The sequence below is a fragment of the Oryzias latipes genome, chromosome 15 (assembly GCF_002234675.1).
Source record: "Oryzias latipes chromosome 15, ASM223467v1".
Classification (NCBI taxonomy): domain Eukaryota; kingdom Metazoa; phylum Chordata; class Actinopteri; order Beloniformes; family Adrianichthyidae; genus Oryzias; species Oryzias latipes.
The window spans coordinates 23,209,789-23,233,158 of NC_019873.2; the positions used below are offsets into that span (position 1 = coordinate 23,209,789).

The 23,370-nt window shown below is 37.4% G+C and overlaps 1 protein-coding gene across 4 annotated transcripts in view; it reads right to left on the reverse strand.

Moving 5' to 3' along the window:
• The window catches only part of LOC101166244 (Kv channel-interacting protein 2), a 96,962-nt gene that overhangs the window by 37,679 nt on the left and 35,913 nt on the right, over window positions 1–23,370 (reverse strand). The window contains exon 1 of one of the 4 annotated variants that reach the window (XM_011484474.3): window positions 15,817–16,147. The exons of the other annotated variants lie outside the window; for them this stretch is intronic. Within the exon in view, the coding sequence (XP_011482776.1) occupies window positions 15,817–15,904 (88 nt within the window). The 5' untranslated portion in view covers window positions 15,905–16,147. Of the gene's footprint in view, window positions 1–15,816; window positions 16,148–23,370 lie in introns of those variants that run through there. 4 annotated transcript variants of the gene reach the window in all.

Genomic DNA, 23,370 nt, shown 5'->3' on the forward strand with positions numbered 1-23,370 from the left:
AAGAGTTCCTTAAGAAGTCTCCAGCTTGTTCAGAACGCAGCTGCTAGATTGTTAGCTGGAACCAGCAGAAGAGATCACATCACTCCTGTGTTAGTTTCGCTCCATTGGCTCCCAGTTGATTCTAGAATTAAGTTCAAGATCCTCCTGTTAACCTATAAGGCCTTACATGGAATGGCCCCGTCCTATATTAAGGACCTCATAGTCCCTTACCAACCAATCAGAACACTTCGCTCGCAAAATGCAGGACTGCTTGTGGTTCCTAGAATTAGTAAAAGTACGGTTGGAGGTAGAGCGTTTAGCCACCAAGCCCCTGTCTTATGGAATAAACTCCCAGCTCATGTAAGAGAGGCCGACTCAGTTTCTACATTCAAAGCTAGACTGAAAACATTCCTCTTTGGACAGGCTTATTGTCAGACTAGTTAGTATTCAGAGATTATTTAACTTAATGTTAGTTTGTTTAAATTAAACTTAATAATAACTATTTCTTTTAAAAGGCTGCTAGAAGTTGAAGCTGGGGTAACTATGGTACACTGGGGTTCTGTCCTCTTTCCTTTTTTACTTCTACCCTTCCTCTCCTCTATTCTTGATCATAATTTATCATTTAGTTCTCCATGCCTCTGTTTGGTGCAGTGCGATTCATGTATTGTCCCTCTTTTCCTCTCCCCTCCTGGGGAGTGGGAGTGCTTCCAGACCCCAGTTGGCTCATCCGTGCTCCAGTTCCTGACCGTTTACCTCGCCTTTGCTCCCGCTCCTACACCTGGCTGTGGATCCTGCCTCTGCCTCATCTCTGGCTCGTCTCTGCTCTGCGCCTGACCGAGTACCTCGCCTCTGCTCCTGCTCCTACACCTGGCTGTGGTTCCTGTCTCCGGCTCGACTCGCGCCTTTGACTGTCCCCACAACCACGGCTGGATGAAGCTCGTCTGCTGGACTTTTATATATGTAGTTGTAGATTTAGATAAGTTAATTCTTCTCTAAGATTTCTGGTAAATCGCCTGTCCGTCCTGGGGGAGGATCCCTCCTTCATGTGGGCACCCCTGAGGTTTCTTCGTTTTTTCCGGAATCCGTTTTTTTTGGGAGTTTTTCCTTACCGCGAAGGGGGGTCTAAGGGCAGGGATGCCAGTATAGCTTAGTCAGTTTGTTAGTTCATTTTAGTATTTTTCTATTGAACTCTTTGTATTCGTGATCCTTTTGATTTCATGTTTTACTTCGAAGCCCATCGAGACGACTGTTGTTGTGATTTTGGGCTATACAAATAAAATTGAATTGAATTGAATTGAATACATGTTCTTCATTTGCTTGGAAATTAATCAATTTCCAGTTTATATACAATCATTTTTTTTATCTCTTTTCTGATTTGAAGTGAGGTTCCTCTTTAGTCTTAGACTTTTCAGAGAGATAGTTCAATTCCTTGTTTTTGTATTCTTCTTGCAGATTTAAAATAATTGTCATTTGAAATTCATGTTCCGTTTGAAATCCACCTCATAATTTTCCTAAAGGTTTTAGAAAAAAAAAAAAAAAAGAATTCTGCCATTCCATCCATCCATCTTCTTAACCCGCTGAATCCTTTGCCGGCTATTGAGCTAGCTGGACCCTCTCTAGGCCACTGTTGGGCAAAGGCGGGGTGCACTGTGGACAGGTCAGCAGGGTCACACAATCACACATACATTCATATCTGGCGACAACTGGGAGTAACCAATTAACCTATGAAGCATGATTCAGGACTGTGGGAGGAAGCCAGAGTGCCCTTAGAAAACCCATGCATGCACAGGAAGTACATGCCAACTCCACACAGAAACATCACAGCTGAGGTTCTAACTGGGGCCTTGTCATCGTGAGGCAAAGGTGCTAACCACTGTACCACTGTGCAGCCCTCTGCCATTCCATGCACTAAATAAAAATCATCCACTGCTCCTTGAAAATGAAAAAGAAATAAGACAAATTAATTTAAATTAAATAGAAGATTTTCTCTAAATAAATGGCACTATGAAACATGACAGCCACCAACAGTGTTTCTAATAAACTGTGTTGCACACGCTGGTTTATGTCCAACGATTCCATGAGTCTGACTCCTATTTCCTCTCAAAACTGTGTTTTACTACATTTTAAAGATGTTTGTGGTTAATGGTCTCCACATAAAGATGATGATAGGATCCTGAGAGAAGTGAGAGTCTTAAGGAGATAATACAGGATAAAAGCCAGGACTCCCTTGAAAAAGAGATTCCTAATCTCATGGGACAATTCCTGGGTAAATAAAGGATAAATAAAAAAAGAAAAATAGCAATACAGCAGGTGATGATGTATTCAGATAAGATACAAGCTTTTCCTTAAGTTCATGATAAAAAAAAGCTGATGTAATGGTTTTAGTTTTCTTTTTTTAAGTTGTTTTTTTTAGGGGGGGTGGGGTGTAAAAAAGCATAGTTGTTCTGCTTCTCCTTGACTAAAGATGGAGGCCAATGTAAATGCTTTCCATGTATTAAATCAAAAAGTGAGACAAATGAGCCATGCCTTTAGAAAGTCTACATTGAAAAGCTTTGCCTTAATCTCATCCTTCACCTCTGTCCTGCACATCTAGCACATTCATCCATCAATCTTCCTGGTTATATTTTAGAGGTGGTTTGAAAAAATATAAATTCGATTAATTTGAAAAAATAATAGTCTAAAAAAAGAATTAAAAACTTCTAGTGTAGGTGGGAAATTTAACAAAAAGACATTTGTGAGAATAATATTTTGTAGATTCATCAGTTTCTTTGTGTGCAATTAAATAACTGTTGAGAGAAAGAAATGAGGGCAGTTTTTTTTCTCCCAGTGGTCTCTTGGAGGCAAAATGAAGCTAAACTGAAGTGTGATCACACTAAGCTGCTTTCTGTTTTTTTTAAATGAAAATATATAAAAAAAACATTTCCACATGTGTTAATTCATAGTTTAGATGCCTTCAGTGTAAATCTACAATTTTCATAGTCATGAAAATAAAGAAAACTCTTTGAATGAGGTGTGTCCAATCTCTTGGTCTGTACTGCAACTAAAATATATATCTAAAGCATGAGACTGCATATTAACAGTGATGCCTCACACATAAGCAAAAACCTCATCTAACCAAAAAGCATTTTTTAATAATCCAAAATCAAATAAAAAAACATCAAAACCCGCGCTTTTGCTTCATTTTTGCCTCCTCTTGTCCACATATTCCTTTCAATTTCTCCTCTGCACACACAGAATGCACACACACACACCCAAGAGCTACTAATAGAGGTTTATTTTTAGTACAAGTGAGGAGAGTGTATACACATGATGGATGATGGTGATGTTTTACAGATTTCTTGCAGAAGGGAAGAATGATAAGAAAGATGAGGGTGACATAGATGCTCGAGACGGGTTAAAGGGAGTTTAAGGTGCTGGTTTGTGACAGGCAACACACGCCGACAGAGAGCCTGCAGTAAATAATGTGCTGAGCAGAAAGGACCGGGGAGAAAGTCTGGGTCTTTGCCTCCTCCTGAAATCCCTACAGGCAAAAGGATGACCTACAAGCTCCTGAAGATCAACAGGCTGTTCTGCACTGGATAACAGCGCTTCTCTTCAGAGAAATGAGAGCTGGCAGAAACACCCGGATGTGCAACTTTATCCAATTACAAGCAGCTTTACCTTTCAGCAAAACCATTTGACCAATTCTCTTATCAAATTTGTTTTAACTCAAAGGTTTCTCATGTAGCAGCCCACTATTGGCTACAAGAAGAAACCGAAGCCTGATGTAGAAGATTCAGAAGCTGACAGACCAACAAAAGAGTGAGAGCAATGACTCAATCATCACAAGACAGAAGGCAGCGTGAACAGCATGAAGCAGATTAGGGCTAAAACAGTGGGAATGATGCCTGAGAAAACAAAGGATAAAAGAAAAAACACAACAAGCAACAAATACATAGAGGGAATAGCCATCAAACCCAGCAATAACCAATTACCAGTAGTTGATTTTCCTTTATTAGCCTTATTTGGAATTGCTGTGCACAAAAATGGCAACACGTGTAAAAAAGAAAGCATATACAAAAATTAATCCTACATTTTCTTGAACATGCTTTGATGCTACACAGTAAATGTATTTGTAGATCTTTTGTTTTAAATCTATTTTGCCATGTGTGAGTCAGATGTCAGAAAGAGAAAAGAAACAGATGAGCCCAAGCGGCGTGATTCAAGCGACGATCTTAACACAACTGGCAACAAGACAAGTTCCTAAAATGCAGCGCTGTGTTTTTATTTTTATTTTTTTTACTTTCTGTCCTTTTTTAAGAACAAAAAAATGGTGTCACACATTCATATGACACAACAGCTGTCACAACTTTGTCTGCAGCTCACAAAATCCTAGTCGCAAATGAAGTGGAACAAATTCATGCAAATGGTTGTGAATTTATCCTTGTCGCTGCCCTGGAGGTCACCAAACATGGGGCTTGCGGTGCAGATTCCTGCTGGGTTTTTATATTAACTATTATGCATCCATATGAGACAGAACCCAGCTACGCCGAGAAAAGTGTCTCATCCCTTTGGCAAAACACACAAGCAGGGGACCTCAGCTTGAAATATCTTCCCCGTTTGGTAATAAACAATTCTCCCTCACTGGGAGTGCCATTACCACACGATGAACACAACACATACACACAAAACATTAGCTTCTGTTACATGTCAGAATTTACAATTACAGCCAGGCTATGTTTTATTAATAACGTTTAAGTAATGTAAAATTGTGGGAGGAAACTCGGAGACAGGTTTGTCAACCATAAGAAATGACACCTCTAAATCTCACCTCCATGTTTAATAACCTTCAAATTCGGACTACAAAAAAATCCATTCTAACCTCATTTGGAAAGTATAACACTCTTCTGGGTATAACATGCTGCAAAATGATTTAGACTAAAACAAACACAGCAGCATTCACACACTGATGTGATGCCAAAATAAACAATAAGGAACAGCTCTATTAAAAGGCAAATAGAATAAAATCAGCATCTTATTGAGTGTCAAAGTTCCACGTGACACCCTCAACTTTTGATGAGCTGTGTGACGCTATGGGACCTCTTGTGGCGCCCGGTGTGCAGCGCCCAAGGCAGTCGTTGGTATCCGGTTGTTGGTCACATGACTTGTTTAATTTGAAGAACGTGTTTCTGTTGCAGTTTTGTGAAATAGGTCAAAACACATCTAAAAACACCTCCTCCAAGCACAGCATTTTTTTTTTTAAGATAAATTAGATTTTTTTTTATTTCTGTGTTTCCATTATACAAATGTATTAACCCAAATCCAATTTGCACAATTTCATAGGCAGCCTAAATTGGAGACTCTTCATGACAGGCCCACACAGAGCTCTGCATCTCCAAACTGAGTCCGGTCTCAGACTGGACATATTTTGTTCATAAATGAAAGGTTGATATGGTAATCTCTTTGATCGTAGCCACAAGTGAACTACAGAGTCTGTGAAAAAGGGTTTGTTTCTCTCCCGCCTGAGCGTATCTCAGACTTCAACCCAGTGAAGCAATTCAAGACTTTGCTGCAGAGAGCTGGAGTCGCACACCAAGTCATCAGCAGTTGTTCATTAAGTCAAAAAGTTCTAATCCCATTTAGAGGAGGATTAACACCAATTCCTTTCAGAAAAATGTCAGCACACAGAACAAATGACTCCTATTAGGAAACTAAATGAAAAAAAAGGTTGGAGTTTGTAAAAGTATCACAGCAAGATGGGTAAAGCAGAAAAAAAAAGTTACCATACAATTTTCAAGGAAAGTGGAGCATTGTAGCCTGATTACGTATTCTATTTTCATGCATTTTATTATACTTTTACACTCATCACACATTTTATCATACTTTACACTTTTGATTATGCATTCACTTGGTTCTTTTAAGACATTAACATTCTGTGAAGTAAGTGCTAAAACCTGTAGCTGTTTCTTGTCTGTGCCTAAGGAATGTGGTCATAACTGTCATGTACCAGGAACAGGTTGCCTCTTAACTTTGTGCTTGTTAGGCTGAACACAGAACCATTGTATACCATCATTTGATTTACACATGTTGAGTACTAAAACCTGCCTGCTGCAAAGGGGTAACTGAGAGCAGAGCAGATCAGAGCAGAAGCGCAGCACTTCTTTCTGCAGACGCCCCTTACTCTCCTTTTTGCAAAAGGTTGGAAAATTCATGCAGACTTTTGTGACTTTTCCTTTTCCCATTTGCACATCTGACTTTTAATATCCTTAACCATCCGAACCTGGGAAGGCCTCACGCGGCCGCAACAAAAGTTAGTCTGTGCTTCACTCATTACCTTTATTAATGGCACCTGTTTGAACAGGTTATCTATAGAAAAGACACCTGTCCACAACCTCAAACAGTCACACTCCAAACTCCACTATGACCAAGACCAAAGAGCTGTCTAAGGACACCAGAAACAAAATTGTTGACCTGCACCAGGCTGAGAGGGCTGAAGCTGCAATAGGTAAGCAGCTTGGTGTGAAGAAATCAACTGTGGGAGCAATTATTAGGAAATGGAAGACTTACCCTCCATCTGAGGCTCCCTGAAAGATCTCACCCCGTAGGGTCAAAATAGTCACAAGAACGGAGAGCAAAAATCCCAGAACCACACGAGGGACCTAGTGATGAAGATGAAACGTGGCTGGGTCTTTCAGCATGACAACGAACCCAAACACACTGCCCAGGTAACAAAGGAGTGCCTTCGTTAGAATCATTTCAAGGTCCTGGAAGTGGCCTAGCCAGCCTCCAGATCTCAACCCTAAAGAAAATCTTTTGAGGGAGTTGAAAGTCCATGTTGCCCAGCAATAGCCCCAAAACATCTCTGCTGTAGAGGAGATCTGCATGGAGGAATGGACCAAAATACCAGCAAGAGTTTGTGAAAACCTTGTGAAGACTTACAGAAAACATATGACTGCTGTCATTGCCAACAAAGGGTATATAACAAATAATCGACTTGAACTTTTTTTATTGACCAAATACTTGTTTTCCACCATAATTTACAAATAAATTATTTAAAATTCAGACGAAGTGATTTTTTTTAATCATTTTGTCTCTCTTAGTTGAGGTCTACCTGTGATGAAAATTACAGGCCTCTCATCACTTTAAGTGGAGAATTTGCACAACTGGTGGCTGATTAAATAGTTTTTTTGCTCAAGAGAAACACAGGCTCTAATGTCCAAGCAGATTTCTGTGGTTAATGCTACGTTCACACTAGGGTTGGAAACATGTTCGACCGCCTATTCTAATGAAAAGTCTTTGCAAATGCACATATTTACGCGTTTCAGGCTTTCCTGTTCAAAACTGTTGCATTCATGCGTCACCATGTAATTTTTTAAGTCAGTTTTTGGGCATTACTATGAAGTTATATTTGTTGCAAAAGTATTGTCTGTGTGTAAAAAGGCTTTGTACTTTGTCCCTGTAATAACAAGAAATTTGGGCATCTGTTTTTTAACTAAGAAAATTGTCTGTCCATGTGTGAAACATCCCACACACGAACAAGCACTCGTATTGAACTTCAATAACAAAACTCAACTCACAGGTACAATTCTTTTGTTTCTCAATAAATCAACCTATCAGAAATCAATATTTGTTTTTGTTTTTTTAAGACAAGACTTAATTTTTTTGTATGTGTTTTTCCTGGTAAACTCTAATAAATTGAAATGTGAGAAAACCACTCATCTCTGGATGGACATCATGGGAAATATTCTTAAAAAACTGCTGACTGTTATGTGGATGTCAACATGAGCAGACAGGTAACCCCATAAAAGGTAGAATTTTCTTTATAGTTCAAGTTGATTTTTTTTACTGTTATTTTTTTTGAGGATGTTCTTTATCAAAACATTTTTAGGAACACTTCTGTAAATCACAAGCAAGTTTTCATTTATGTTTGTTAACTTTACAAAAATTTTAAATGTTATAAATATATGTCCATTAATCTAGTTAGAGCCCTCTGCATTAAATTGACTTTTTTATGCACACATTTACAACAGTATTTTCACGTCGGTTGCTATAGGAAGCATTTGCTATATTTTGGGACCCGAGTTGGCAGATGGAGGAAAAAAGTACATTTTCTGTGCTATAGAGAATGATGGAGAACTATAAAATGTGTCACTGCTGATGGTTGTGAAGATAGCCTGAGGGAAAGAGCAATGAAACAACTCAAGATGCCGATTATCAACTTGACAGCATGTGACCGAAGCTCTTAAGAAGTCAGTCAGAGTGAGAAGAAAACTGTGGAGTTTAGGCAGCTGACAAGATGAAGAAACCCTCAAACTCTTAAATGAATTCTGCACGCCCCAGGAACTAAAGTTGTTAAAAGAACATCATGACCTTCGTCCAAAACAGTTTAGCAAAACATAATAGTAATATTCAGATGACAGCAAGTTAACTGATGTACACACTCTATGGCATTTACCTCAGATGGTCAAGGAAAAACACTGAATCCTGAGTATCTAAGAGACTCAAGAGCAAAACAGCAAGACTGAGCAGAAAATAGGAGCGATTTTTCACTGAGGACATCTGATAAGAGAAGGAATTGATTGTCCACATGATGGTCTAAACCATTGTGGAGGAAAAAAGCTAAGTTCAATTTTCTTAATAGAAAGATTAAAAATGTTGTAATGAGCTCAAACAAGCCTAGAGTCAGAATTAGGGGTTGATGGAAGATCCCAATGCAAATGGAACACAGTTTAAAATTTCAATATATGTCGGCAAAATGACCAAATTATTATTCAAAGAAGAAAACAAAATTGTGATTAAAAACAGGATACTAGCAGTAAAGTAAGGAAAACTAAAGTTCTAAATAACGTATGGACTAATTAACAGAAAGAGCTGATTGATTGGAAACTTCACTCTGGTGCTTAAGGCACAAGGAGAAAGAAGACAAAAAAGCTAAACATTCTGAATACAAAACATGACAAAAATCAAGAAATCTAAACAATATACCTAATCCTCACACCTTGAAGGAAGTAGCGTCACAAGAGGGCCAGTTAAAATCCCAAAGACTCATTGAGCAAGGTTATCATGGTCACGCAGAAAACATGGGAAACTAAGATAAAGGAGGTGGAGCAGAAAATGACAGAGGGGAATGAAAAATGAGCTGAAAACAAATGTCTGGAGAGCTCTGCATAAGATGCAAACACAACCCAGGAGGAAGTGAAACAGATATTAAAGATTAGATTAATTGATGATCGATGAGCAGGTGCTTTGTTTCTTGATAATGTCATGACTGTAAATGTAGTTGAGAAACTGATCAATAGTTATAAAAAGGTTAAAAGAAGCTGTGTGGCGTTTACTCAATGGTAGTATGATAAAGCCTTAAATGACAGAACCATGTCTGAGTGTTGTTAAACATGCATTCAAGTTATAAGACAGTCATAAGGTGTGTCAGAGGAGTTCTGTGAGGAGGTGGGAATGCACCAAGGATCACCTCTGAGCCCTTCCTATTTGCTGTTGTGACAAACAGACTGATAAATGAGATTAGACAGGGGTCTCCATAGACCAAGGTGTAAAAGAAGACAACAAGTGTAGGACAAACTGTGGAGGTGGTGTTTTGCTCTAAAAAGGAGAGCAATGAAGGTTAGCTGCAGTAAGACTGCTGCTACATAGCAGTGGCCACATTAGCAACACTAATGTTACATATGTCTGCAAAGTTCTTCAAGAACAGACTAAAAGGGGTTTGAAAATAGCAGCAAGTTTAAAATGTATGTACTAAAATTCTCAGGAATCAATCAGCTGATGGACTAAATAAAGGGATTTCTTGATGATTTCATCTCGAAAGTCCAAATAAATGAGACATTTCACATTGCAGGTATATCGTTTCCAGTTCTCTGAATCTTGTTGACAGGCTTTATAAAAATATCAACTTTAGAAAGCATACTTATACAGTCTACAAGTGTAGAGCAACAAAAAGTGTGAAAAGATTGAAGAAGTGTGTTATATCCGGATGTTACCTGTTAAGGAAAGCGTGAGAAGTGATGAGTGTCAAAAAGAGTGTCAGCATGAATAAAATAAAAGCTGTACATGGCAGAGGAGGGAGCTGAAGCTGAATTTTCTTTTGGAGGTGACAAGGATGGATAGGAGCAGACATGAGTTCACGTGAGAGGAAACCCTTGTTAGATGTTTGAGGACACAGCCAGGGAAGCCAGACTGAAACGATCCGGACCTATTCAGAGGAGGTTAGAGTTTCCAGGTAGGATACTTAGAGGAAGATGAGATTAATGGATGATATGTGAGGAGACATAATAGCAGATGTGAGAAAATGATGCTGAGGATGGGGTTATTGGAGAACAGATGATACTATGTTGTGACCCCTGAAGGGAGCAGCCAAAAGCAGAAGAACTCTGAGACAGTAATGATTGATAACAAGCAGGTATGGATGGCAGCAACAGAACAGTGACAAAGCAATGACATCAAAGATGAAAAAAAATGACCAAAAAATGCTTTCCTTTAAAATAAATGTCCTGGATTTGACTTTTTTTTTTTACTTACATTATACAAAATCTAGCAAAGATTCTCATAAAACGTACAGCAAAAGATGTAGATTACAGAAGTTAAAAAGTAATAAAAAAAAAAAAGTCAGAAATAAATATCCTGTATATAAAAAATTACCATAAGAAATAAACTATGTATGAATGTTAGTTTTCTTATTTTGAATGTTTTAAAATATATGCAAAAGTCCCTCCTCGAAGGAGGGTCTTAGGGCATGGATGCCCAGTTTAGTTTAGTCTGTTTAGTTAGTTCAGTTTTGAATTTTATTCATGGTCCCTGTGATTTTATGTCTACTATACAATTGCCGGTATGAAGCCCGTTGAGATGACAATCGTATTGATATTGGGCTATATAAATAGAATTAAATTGAAAAGTTACACATTAAAAATATTAATTTTTCTAAGTCCCACTCCAATCATCTTTTGATCTATTATAAAAGTGTTCCCAGTGGTCTTTTAATTATGCCGTTGTCAGCCAAAATGAAATTAAAAAGTAACCTGCCGTTTTCTGGGACATTGTGCAGAGTGGCAATAGTTAATTAGAAATTCACCTCTGAGTTGCGGGCAGGACCAATGACATGGAGTAAGTCTGGCCTAAGTTCCAATCATCCTTTTGTTTACACACTCTCCCACTAACTTACAGCCCTTCTCACCTCCAACCTATCGGTGTAAAAAAAGCAACAAACATTGGAGCTATTCAACAATACAGTTTTAAACCAGCTTAGACAAGGAAAATGAAGATGTACATGGACCTATTTGGAGCAGACCAGGGAGCTTGTGACCAGCTGACTAAACCACCTACATCGCAGATACAGGTTTTTCCAAACGATTTTTTTCGTCTGCTCCTAATTTACAACAGTTTTTAACTAATGAAACTGATCAGAAATGACATTTTAAGCTTAATTGTCTTCAAATCTGTCCTCCATTGTGACAAAAAATGGGACAAGAACATGTTAAAAACACCAAAAACACAATTTTCATGTCTTTAATGTTTTCTGAGCTTTTGTGATTAAAAAAAAAGCCCAAAGAGTTCCTGATGAACACAAAACAGAACAAACACAACAGCTTGTTACTGTCAGCTCCTATCTAAAAAATCTTTTAAAGGAGTCCTTGTACAACTTAAACAAATAATCCTAAACAAAAGCGAACAGCATGTACAGACAGTGATGTTCTTTAGAGTACAGTGAAAAGGGAAGCATCAGCTAGTGTGAGTTTGAATGTGAGTTTTAAAACTAGATGCACAACAACAACAAAAAAAATCCAGATTGGACACTTCAAGCTATTGTTCAATAAAGAAGCACAAATGCATGACGTAGTTCAACACAATCCTTCAGAAAAGAACAGAGCTCAAACTCACATAGAGGGTCTGGAGCTGTTTTTGAATTGGTGAGCAAAGAGTGGTTGAAAAAGAGTGACTCGCCACATTGTGTTTTCATCAGCCATGCATAAATCCAACCCTAAGTAGTCACACTCATGCCTCTTGTTGTGGTTGGATGGACAGACCAGGTTAGACTGGAGCCTGAATGAGTGGGACATGTAGAAAAGTGACATGCTGTCTTTGGTTCCTTTTGCTTTCACACCCTTAAAAGCACGAAGAACCATGAACAACTTCACAGTTGAAAGAGCTGCTCTTTAAGATGTTGGATTACCCACAAATGACCACAAAAAAACAAAACAAGACAGAGACCATTGAATGTTAGATCAAAATGTATTTGAACATCCTCACTCTCCTGTCCATGAGATATATTACAAGACTGATGCTAATTGACGGAATAAACACCTTTTGAAATTGAAGGAGATGAACAGAGGAAACAAATTCTGGTCTGGATCAAACAGTGCGAATGAGCCTTCTGATCAAATGCAGTAACAGTAATGACTATAATATAGAAAACTTGAACTCTATATTAAATTCTTTTTTGAAGAACATTATTTAAAAAAATCACCTAGCTATTTACTCTGGGGATTTTGTAATGTCACGGATCCTTCTTTGCATAGTTTAAATCACTTCCACCCTCACACACAGTTTGACAACAAAGTGAGTTCTGTCTTTCCTTGCCTCACCTAAATGGCATGTCCCTCAGCACCCTTTTACAGCCCCAAAATACCACGATACTCAAATACCAAACTCTGAATGGCCTTGATGAAATCCCACTGTAGCACTGCCATTATACAGTTCAGCCCGCTCTAGCTTCCACTGTACTATAGCAGACATTTCTCTCCTTCTCTTTTTTTTTCTGTCTCCCACTGGAGCAGACACGCAGGAGCCAGTAGTCATGGTAACTCCATTCTGGATAAATGGCTGCATACGCTCACTACGTTTAAAAAAAAACATTATGGATGTTATGAGGCTGAGGAAGCTAGTTATCTGTTCAAACAGTGAGTTTGGTTTTCTGTTAAATAAGTCGAACTCAGATATTTTCTTTATGTTGCTTCAACTCTCAAAGGATGAGCAAAAGTTAAATATATATTTTTTTAACATTGCTTAAAAACTTAGAGACCGCACTCTGATGAAAAGTGTGTTTTTGGTGGTTTTAACATGTTCTTGAGGCTTTTTTTTATAAAGAAGGACATAAATTAAGAAAAAATATCTTACAAGTTTTTTGTTTTGTTTTTTTGGTTTTCAAATCTTTGTGAATCAAAAGCAGATTAAAAAAACGCAGTTTGAAAAACATTGTATTTGTTACGTAGAAAATATGCTGGGCGTCCACAAGCTCCCTGCTCCGCTCCATTCTGATTCATCCACCTGTAGACAAATAGATCCATGTAAGTCTCAGTTTTCCTCGTCTGAGCTGGCATCTGGCTCAAAACTGTACGGCTGGATAGCTCCAATATCGCTCACCATTTTTTCGCACTGGTAATGTCAGGTTGGGGGTGTGGGGGGCTGTAAGCTAGCAGGGGAGAGTGGAAAGAGTTATCAGTTATGGGTGACGGGAAGGAGGGGGCTTGCTCCATTGAAACAGTAGCTGTATTTCAAATGAAATACTGTCGCTCTGCAGAAACTATGTCCTAGAAACTGACAGGTTTCTGGATTTTGGTTGAAATAATTATTTTAATTCATTAATCCTAATTCAAAGACCGCTGGGAACGCTTTTACAATAGATCAAGAGATGATCGGAGTGGGTCTTTGGAAGATGAAAGTGCCTTCAAAACTAAATGCCTGATTAATTACTTCACAGTTGAATTGAAATTGAGTTCTGCTTTGGTTTACATTGATTTAAAACTGTGTTTATAATGGCTTATTTCTGTTATGTTGTTTGGAATAATAAAAAAAAAAAAGAAAAGTCTCCATTTTCACATTAAACTACCCATTTCACAAATGTAGTGAAGAAGAATATGTCAAAGCTTTAGCATGAATGAAGCCCATTCCATATGAATAAATACAATGTTTATATTCATTTGAAGTTTCAATAAATTTAGCATGAAGCTATAATAAACTGCATGTTTTCCCTCTTTTACCAGTGAATCATTTTTGCAAAAGCAATTGTTATGTTTGAAATGTTTGCATTAACCCTTGTGGTATCCTCGGCACTTTAACATTGGGAGTTGGGTCATCTAGACCCACTTGACAGTGTGCTAAACCTATTTTCTTCAATGATTTGTGAACCTCACTGGTGTCCATGGATTCCATGAAATCTTTCCACCTTTATCCACCTTTGTCATGGTAGGGAGAACACGTCAATGTAAGGGTGGGGTCATCTAAGATAGCACAAGGGTTAAATTTAACATCCCTATAGAATGTTTGCTTCATATTCGGTATTATTCAAGCTAAGAATGAGTAGATTTGCTCAACCAGTGGATGCGTTTTTGGAAAAGTGTTCCTAATGACGAGCAAATAACACTTCAAAGAAAAGGTTTTAGAGGGAATATTGGAGAAATTAATACAAGACCCATGCACATTCAAACAAATGTTACTTGGCTCTATATTTTTTCTGAGAGGAAAACAAGATCTTACATTTAGAGTGATCACACATGATCACAATATTCTCTATGGGTTGAAAATATATCCTTTTAAATCTATCAAACATATGATAATGAGAAATTCCTTATAATACATCCAACCATTCAGTTCTGGTCACATTCAGCTGCGTGTGCATGCATGCATCTCCCCCAAATGTGCCCAGCAGCTGCCTTTGGAGCACAAATATGAGGCTCTGCAGATGTCAGAGTCTGAAGAGATAACGAAGAGAAAAGCCTCAAGGAAGGGAGCAGCACAATTGTCAAATTAGCATTCAAAGACTGATCTATTGACAAGGTCATCTAAACACAGCTCTACCTCCACCCGCAGGATCAGCCGCTGGCATTCGACAGAACCGCCTCACTCTGTTATGGCTTCCCTAAGGCAATGTGAGCTGCAGCTCAATATCATTTAGAAAATGACTGGAAGGTTTAGCAGCGAGCTGTCAACTGAATTAGATGGAAAAGACTGTCATTTAATGCCAGTAAATGAAGAATGAAGGGAAAAATGAAATGTATTTAAAACATGTGTTTGATTAAGTTACTGAAAATGGTTTTCAAGTAAGCGGCATTTTAAAAGATGCATCAATCCAAAAAATTCTAAAAGTTTGAGTAGGATTTTTTTTTCTGCAACAACAGGCAAAAAACAAACTGCAGGTTCTACATTTGACAGGAAGAAAAAGAAGTGTTCAAGTCTTCATATGCAGATTAGCAAAGTTTCATTTCAAGTTACACAGACATGGAAGCTGGGAGGATGGGCATCAGTGAGCCAAAGTCACACTGCGAGCTGGATGAGAGGCTGGATAAAAGGCTGCATGTGTCTTTCACCCACTGAGAGTTTCTGAATGGAGGTGAAATGACACGATTCCAAAGAGAGAGCTGGAGGAGAAAGAAGGACAGAGCTGCAAGCGGAGCAGGGAGGGAGTTAAAAGGCAGACCAAAAGAGATAAAGAGCAAACCCGTATAACTGCACCAACTTTCATATTCAAAGTGTGCATTCGGAGTTTTCTTTCCATTCATGCATAAACTAAGAGACCTAATGCATGCTCATCTATCTTGCACGTATTTTGTAGCAAACGCTTGGATCTTTGAGCTCCTTTCTGAAAGAGCTCTGCTCAGTCTTTGTGCTACAGAAGATGAAACAGAGCGTTCAGACAGAATGCACACAGATGTCCATCATACTCATCGAAATAGTCCACGTGTGTTTGACCTTTTCAGAAACAGACACATCTTTTGTACCAATGAAAACAAACTTGACAACAACCCAACAATCTCTGAGGTATGAAAGCAGGACTTAAGTTCCAACCACCTCCTCTTGAGAGTTCTTCAAAGCTCCATCAGCAAATCTTTGGTTGAGGAAGTTTTGGCTGCTTACCTTGGGTGAGTGTTCCCGTCAGAAAGCGGTAGAAATAGCGAGCCGCCTTGGTGAGCTGCCTCCTGCACCTTTTCCTGCACTGGCTCATCTTGCTGATGATAGTGATGTGGGTGCTAGGCAGCTAATCCACCAAGGAAAGCGAGCTTTTAGGATAGAAGGAGAGGACCGGATAGGTGTGTGTAAGTGTGTCTATAGATATCTGATTCCAGGTGCCTCTTTTTTTTTCTCCTCTTCACCCCTTCCCTGTTTGTGTCTTTTCCTCCTCTCAGCTCTTCTCTCCACCTGTAGGGTGCTGGCTGTCAATCAGCCAGCATCGCGCTCTCTCCCCCCATCACGCTGCGAGAGGGTCTGTTCTGGTTTCTCATTGGCTGGCAAAAAAATGTGGCTTGAAATTACGGGCAGGCGCACATGAGAGAGAGAGAGATGGAGAGATTGTGTATGAGAGGCAAATACTACGAAGAGGCTGGCGTGAGTGGCAGGTGGTGGTTTTAATTTTGCTCCACTCTGTTGATGTGGCTGTTTTTTCTATTTTTCCCCTTTTCACAGCTCCAGCAGAAGACAGTCTGAGAGTGTGTTCCAGCCAGCAGCTGCTTGACTAAAGTGACAAAGGAAACAAAGCAAATGCATCATTTGCATCACACATCCTTCCTCGCTCTTCCTCATTAATGATATTTATAACACATAAAGGAAGAGTCAACTGAAAGGGGAAAGTAGAAGCAAACAAAACGACAGGAGAGCTGGAGACAGGTAAAAGGGAATGCATAATTAATGTTTTCTGGGCAACTTTGAGGTGGTTGACATGGAAGAATACATGCTAGTCCTCAACAGCAGAAGATATGGATGCATCTCTCCTCTATGTTGCAGCAGAGACAGAAATGAAGCCTTAAATCCTTTGGGAGTAAAGTAAATGAGGTATTTATGTAAAGCTTTTCTGTCTTATCATCCTGCTCCCATTCTCTACAGTGACTGAGCAGGGAAGCACACTCGCTTTGATTTTCCCAGCTGTCACCTCTTTTATTGTTTTCAGCTCTACAACTTCCCTCTTGACTGCTTTCCACTGCACCTTTATCCTCTCTTTCTCCCTCATGTTGAAAAGTGTTTGTGAATGTTAAAGTGGTTACCGTTACCACAGCAACCTCACAGGGTTTTTTGTTGTTGTTGTTGTTGTCACAGCAGCAGTCTCACACAAACGCTGTGTGTAAAAACCTCTGCGCTCCCCAGGTCAAGGAGAAAATGATTCAAACGGCAGACAGATGTTTCCTCTGAATGAAACTTATAACTTCTATATGTTCTTCCGGTTTTATTCCAAAGTCACAGTAGAGTCAAGCGTCAGAGGCGAGATTGTCTCAAAGAAGGAAGAAGCAGTTTTAGAAAAGAGATGTTGCAAAGGTCAAATAAAGTATTCAGAGGTCGTTATGGAGAAGAAAAGCATGACATGGCTTTCTGAGTGTAGAAATAAAGGAAATACTTTGTTACTTTAGGTACAGATTAAAAAATACATACAAATGAAATCTAATATCACCAACTTTCACAAGAAACGTTTGCTTTATAACGATTTTTCTCACTACTTTATTCACTTTTTCAAAAATCTGTTGCTGCAAAATCAGAGACACTATAACAAAAAAACTAATTCAAGATGATTGTGAATTAGAGTACAGCAAACATTTATTTAGATTGTGATATGGATAAAAAATATGCGATATTATTACTATCAAGACTGAACAAGAATTTCTTCATCACAAACATATTAAAATACACTATAAATATCATTGTATTTCTCAAAAAAAAAAAAAAAAAAAATCGACCCCAAATTTGTTCCAGGGTCTTGTGACTTTTAGCTGTAATTTCTAAATTATAGAAAAATATTTTCCTTGTGTTGGATGTTAAAGAAATTCTGATCTTCATCTCATAAATCTTAATAAAAAGAAAAGGCACTGTTCAAATATTCTAACTGGTTTTCTTTCATGAACTGCCTTTGATGTTTCTCCTGAGTTTTTTCTGTCATCACAATGAAGATAAGAAATAAAAAAACTAACTCAAAGCTAGTGTCTTGTAGCAAAAGAGAATATCTGGATAAAAAAAAGTAGCTTTTTTGATGCAGGATATGTAGGAAAAGCTTTGAAATCAATTAAATCCATTTAAAACAAATGTGGTGTTGTAAATAGGGTAGGCTGACTGATAGCAGCTTATGCTAATGTTCCCTAGTGATTGATTAGCCCTGCAGTCGTTATTGCTTATGATAATTAGCCATGTGGAGCTCAAAGCCTGCTGGAGGAAGCTCTGATGTTTCCACATCTAACAGTTGAGTGAACTGGAAAAACATTTGCATCCTTTTGTTACTTGCAATTTAGATCATCGGAACATATGTCATTACAACTCTGCTTCCAAATTAGACTGATGGAGCAATTTGAAAAAAGATGAAAAGAAAGAATTAGGAGACTATAACAGTCTGACAGTATCATAACCATCACTTTTTTATAATTTGGAGATCATAGGAGACACTTTTCAGTAAGGATGCCACAATGCTTGGTTTAAAACCAAACCATGTGTTACACCATTAAACCGAATAGCGGGGAAAGTTGTGCTAAATGTATTGCTTTTAATGTTGGTTCTTATACCAGGATGACCGAAAGATTTTTCTTCATTGTTATATGCCATTGTCATGTATTTTTCAGAATATTTCATTTTTTGTTGTTTTATAACACGAAATTCACATATTGAACTAAAACAAAACCGTGACTCAGAAATTGAGGTTAGCACGGAATCATGCATGCTTACTTTTCAGATTTTTTGAATTTTAGGAAGGACATCAAAAATTTGTCCAAAATAGGGCTGCACAATATGACGAAAACTCGCAATTTGCAATATTAGTGATCAAACCTTAGATGGCCATGTAACCTCCGATACATGAACGAATAAAAAAACAACTAAAAACATCATTTCCATTTCACTGCAAAATTTTAATTTAAATAAGAGCCCAAATAACTTAAATTATACTCCAAATGACCCTAGTCCACATAGCAACATCTAACATAAAAAGTTTCATCCAATTGGTCAAATGCATAAAGGGATTTATTTTATTCGTTAAATACTTCAAGTTACGATAAGATTGTTTTAGCACATTTAAGGTAACCATTTATTGCGATTTCCACCGTTTTTTGCTATATGCGTATTGCACAGCTTGATATCACGATCATGTTAAATTTGTGATTTATTGAGCAGGCTTAGTCCTAAAGCATCAATAAACATTCTGAAGTTAATGGCCTTAATTTTTCAGCTTTAATGCAATCTTCTCTCTGTCTGAACTTTCATGGGGATCAATTAGGCCATTGATAATGCATAAGAAAAGGCTTACTGAGCCCAGTGATGTTGAGCATTGTGAAAATCTCTGATACTAAAGCTACAGACCTCCAATTCAGCACTTTTTGATTTAAAATTAAAAGATAGCAACATTTATAGGGAAAACCTCAATCTCACTTTAGATCATAAAAGTTATTATCAAAAAAGAATGTTGATAGAGGAGACTGAAAGCACATGTCTGAACACAGAGACAATCTGTGCAGCAACAGTGCGACTGCCAAACAATCAGGGGTAAAATAAGCAAATTATTAACAGCTGATTCATTCATTCCTCCCACTACTGATGAGAGCTCTGCATCTTGAAATCTGCTGGATAAATCTGCGTTTCACAGGCTGCACAGCATTTCTGTTTTATATTTGATACATGATAGCATCACACACAAAAAAATAACGGATATTAGCTGCCTGTCAAAATGCAATGTCAAAATGTTAACATCTGCTAAGCTTTTTGCCTTCTGCATCCATGCTTCTATTTTTAGTTTAGAGAGCTGCCAATCAAACTACCTTTAAATACATCCAGTTTCTACATCAGACTCATAGTTTTTTATCGTTTTACTTTTTATCATTTTACTCATTTTTTTTACACTTTTGCAGCTGTATTTATTTAATATTTAATATTTATTTCTTTATTTAATAAGAATCTCATTTTTGATAATAATTTTTCATAGTAATTTTAGTAATATTTTTAATGATCTAATATAAATGTCATTTGCGATGTCCTTTATTGATGTTATATTATATAGTTTATTTCTGAATCTCGTGTTGCTGCCACAGAAATGAAATTTCCCCATTGTGGGATTAATAAAGTCATCTATCTATCTATCTATCTATCTATCTATCTATCTATCTATCTATCTATCTATCTATCTATCTATCTATCTAGTGCTTTCGAGTCAAAAAAAAAAAGACAGTGGAGACTGGAGGCTTTTAAATCTGCTGTCGAAAAGGGATGTTTTCAGTCCTGAAGATCAGGTGAACCAGCAGCATTATATGATGCATGAAAGAGGCCCAAACCTAAACAATTATCTGGTGTTTGGGTTGTAACCCAAAGAAATGGTAAACGGTGTATACTTATATAGAGCTTTTCTACCTTCCTAGCACTTTACAGTCTCAGTTCCATTCACACATTCAAATGCCGATGGCATTCATAGATGGACAGGCTTTTCAACAGCAAAAAATAAATAAACTGGATAGAAATAAAGTCAAAACCAAACCACAGGTATATTCGTGCTGTGTGGGCAAGTGAAGAAGCTGAACTTATCTGCTCCTGCAGCCACTGTCTCCATCATCTTGAAGTTATGTGTCGGACTTTGACAACATGCTATAAAATATTAAGCAAGCAGCTCTGCTTTGCTCAACAAATTTAAAAACAAACATAAAAAAAAAACTAAAGGTATACTGTTTGGGAATATAAAAAAAGGAGTTAAAAAAAGGTTTCCTCCAGACTTCTGAAAAATAAGAAGCTGCTGAGACGGAGATAAATTGTTTGCACAGCTAGAATATTTATGTATTTCTGCAAAAATAAGACAGGTAAAATATGATAAATAGTTTCATGTGGCACACAAAAACCTGTGCGATCATGTAAACTCCATTGACTCCCTGAATCTATGAATAATTGACCCTTTAAGAGTTTCTTCAAATTGCAAAGACTCACACATACACACATACAGAGAAATTCATGCACATACTGAGCGGAAAAAATCTAAGGAAGAATTGAAATGACAGACTAAGAATCCGGCGCCGCATAAGGGATTACATATGTGTATTGGTATGCTGCTTTATAAAAGAATCAATTTCAGGCATGCAGCTCACAGCCTGCTCACTCCCAAACACCAAAGCGGAGCTCATGATCAAAGGATGAAACGTAAAAGACGGTTTTACCTTCAACAAATGAATAAAAGAGAAAGAAAGTTGAATCAACTGTCACTTTTAAAGGATAAATGTGCAGTTATATGATGGAAATATCGAATAAATGAGGAGAAACATGCAAAACTATACTTGTACTTTGTTTTTTACACATAGGAGTACTCTGGAAAATACCTTATATAATTTAACGACTTAGTTGTTCTGATAAACTACAACCTTTAAAATATTTAATATTTATGTTTTGTTTATTTCAAATATTTAAGCTTAATTTTTTTTTTTTCCTACTCCTCTTTACATTCTCTGCAGCATTTTTTAAAGGATCAGGTTTGTCTGATGCAAAAATAATGGGTGTTTTTATGGGTTTGACATTTATTTTGCCCATTTTCCTGAAAAAAACATCAAGATGGAGAAATCCATTTTGCATCCTTCTTTAACAAAGCCATTAAATATCCATGTATTCAAATGATGAAAGGATGCTGACCAAATGGACCACATTCGTGTTGGCCTGTTGTGTTTTCAAGTGTAGGCTCAGACAGACAAATTTGATGTATGATTCTGAGACAAGACAGTGGAAAAAAGACTGGATTAAAATGATTAAATGCAGCATCACTGGCAGACACTCTTTCAAGTTTCCAGGAGTCCATTCATTGTTTAAAACCATTTTTTATTTAAACCTTGTATTTCATTTTCTCAGTCACAAACTGAGATGTATTAAAGACTCTAGTGTAACCTTCTCTAGATACCTGACAAGTTTAAGAACAATGTCAAGTTTTTTGACTGAATCTCATGTAACACAAGGTTTTTTCAGGTTTACGCTTCCATCTAGTCCCAGGAAGATGTCCACAAACCTAAAATAACTGGTTCAAATCAACTTTGATTAAAAGTAAAAGTAAAAATAAAAACTCCTTGAGCTGCTCATATTTTACGTCGATGAAAAATGTTATATTAAGCTGTAAAAATAAATCAATTTAGATGTCACCGATGTGTCAAGATGGCAGCAATCAGACCACTAGAATAAAAAGGAAGGATGAAGAAGGTTTTTCACAGCACAGATCCTATAAAATTACTCTGATGACAAGAAGTGTTAAGAAGGATTTCAGATCCCTCCTTCCAAATTGATACCATATCTGGAAATGTATTTATTTCTGTTCATTTGTATTTATTTTTCAGTTCAAACCTTCATAGTACTGTATTTTCAAATAATGCAGAATTACACAAATGGTATTTCCTTTAGTATAAAATGCAGCCTTTAAAGAAGAACTGCACATCATCACAAAAGCATCCAGAACTATTGGAGGGATGTGACATGTAGGATCTCGCAAAACACGCACACATATTTTTGGTACTATTGATGAGGCAGGCAAAGGCACCAGCTGGTGAAACCCACTCAAGGTTCTTTTCACTGGGAACATGTGACTGCGGAGGCAAGGCAGGCAGACAAAGGGAAGAGGGAGGAGCTAAAGAGCACCTCTTGTCCTCATGGATTTACAATCATAAAGAAAATTAGGATTTAAAAATGCTTTATTTACGGTTTTGTGTTTATTCTTTTTTATTCAGGATGTTTGATTTTTCACATGTTAACCTCATTTGACCAGTGGCCTGATGATTATAAATTATTGAAACACGAGCAAAAAGTCTGTATGTATATATACATTCTTTTAGCTACGAGAAATATATTTTGTCAGTAAAAACTGACTCTAAATTACTCTATATTGCCCCTAGGTGTTACAGCAAGTGTGCGTTGAAGTATGATTGCGACAGATTGGCGACCTGTCCAGAATGTCCCCTGCCTTTGCCCACGAGTGGTTGGGCTTGGCGCCGGCAGCCCTGTGACCCAGAGAGGGGCTCCACAGGTTTAGAAAATGGATGGACAACTGGTTGTAGTTCAAATAAAAAAAATCAACAATCTGACAAAAAGAGTTGATATTTAATAGTTATGCTTAAGTTTTGCACTTAGAATATAAAATACCAAAGAGGGGACAAAAGTGTGTTTCATGTTCCCATTATGCCAGTTGTGAAAGTTTTGTTTTTTTGCAGCTCTATCTTATTTGTTTTGCCTGATTAATTCTTTGACAGCATTTTTATCTCGGAAAAATCTGATTGAAATAAAGTGACATAAAAAGGAGCTTTAGTTTAGCTTATTTTTGTAAACAGAAAAAAAATGTGTAACTTATTTTGTTCCTTTTGTTTAGGACATAAAATCTGAGTTTTCAAGAAATGCTGTCCTAAAGTGTGAGCAATTCTTTTCCATGTTAAAGTTAGCTCATTTAAAATTACATTATGTGATTTTTTTTCTTAATTATTTCAAATCCTTTTGGAAAGTTAGTCT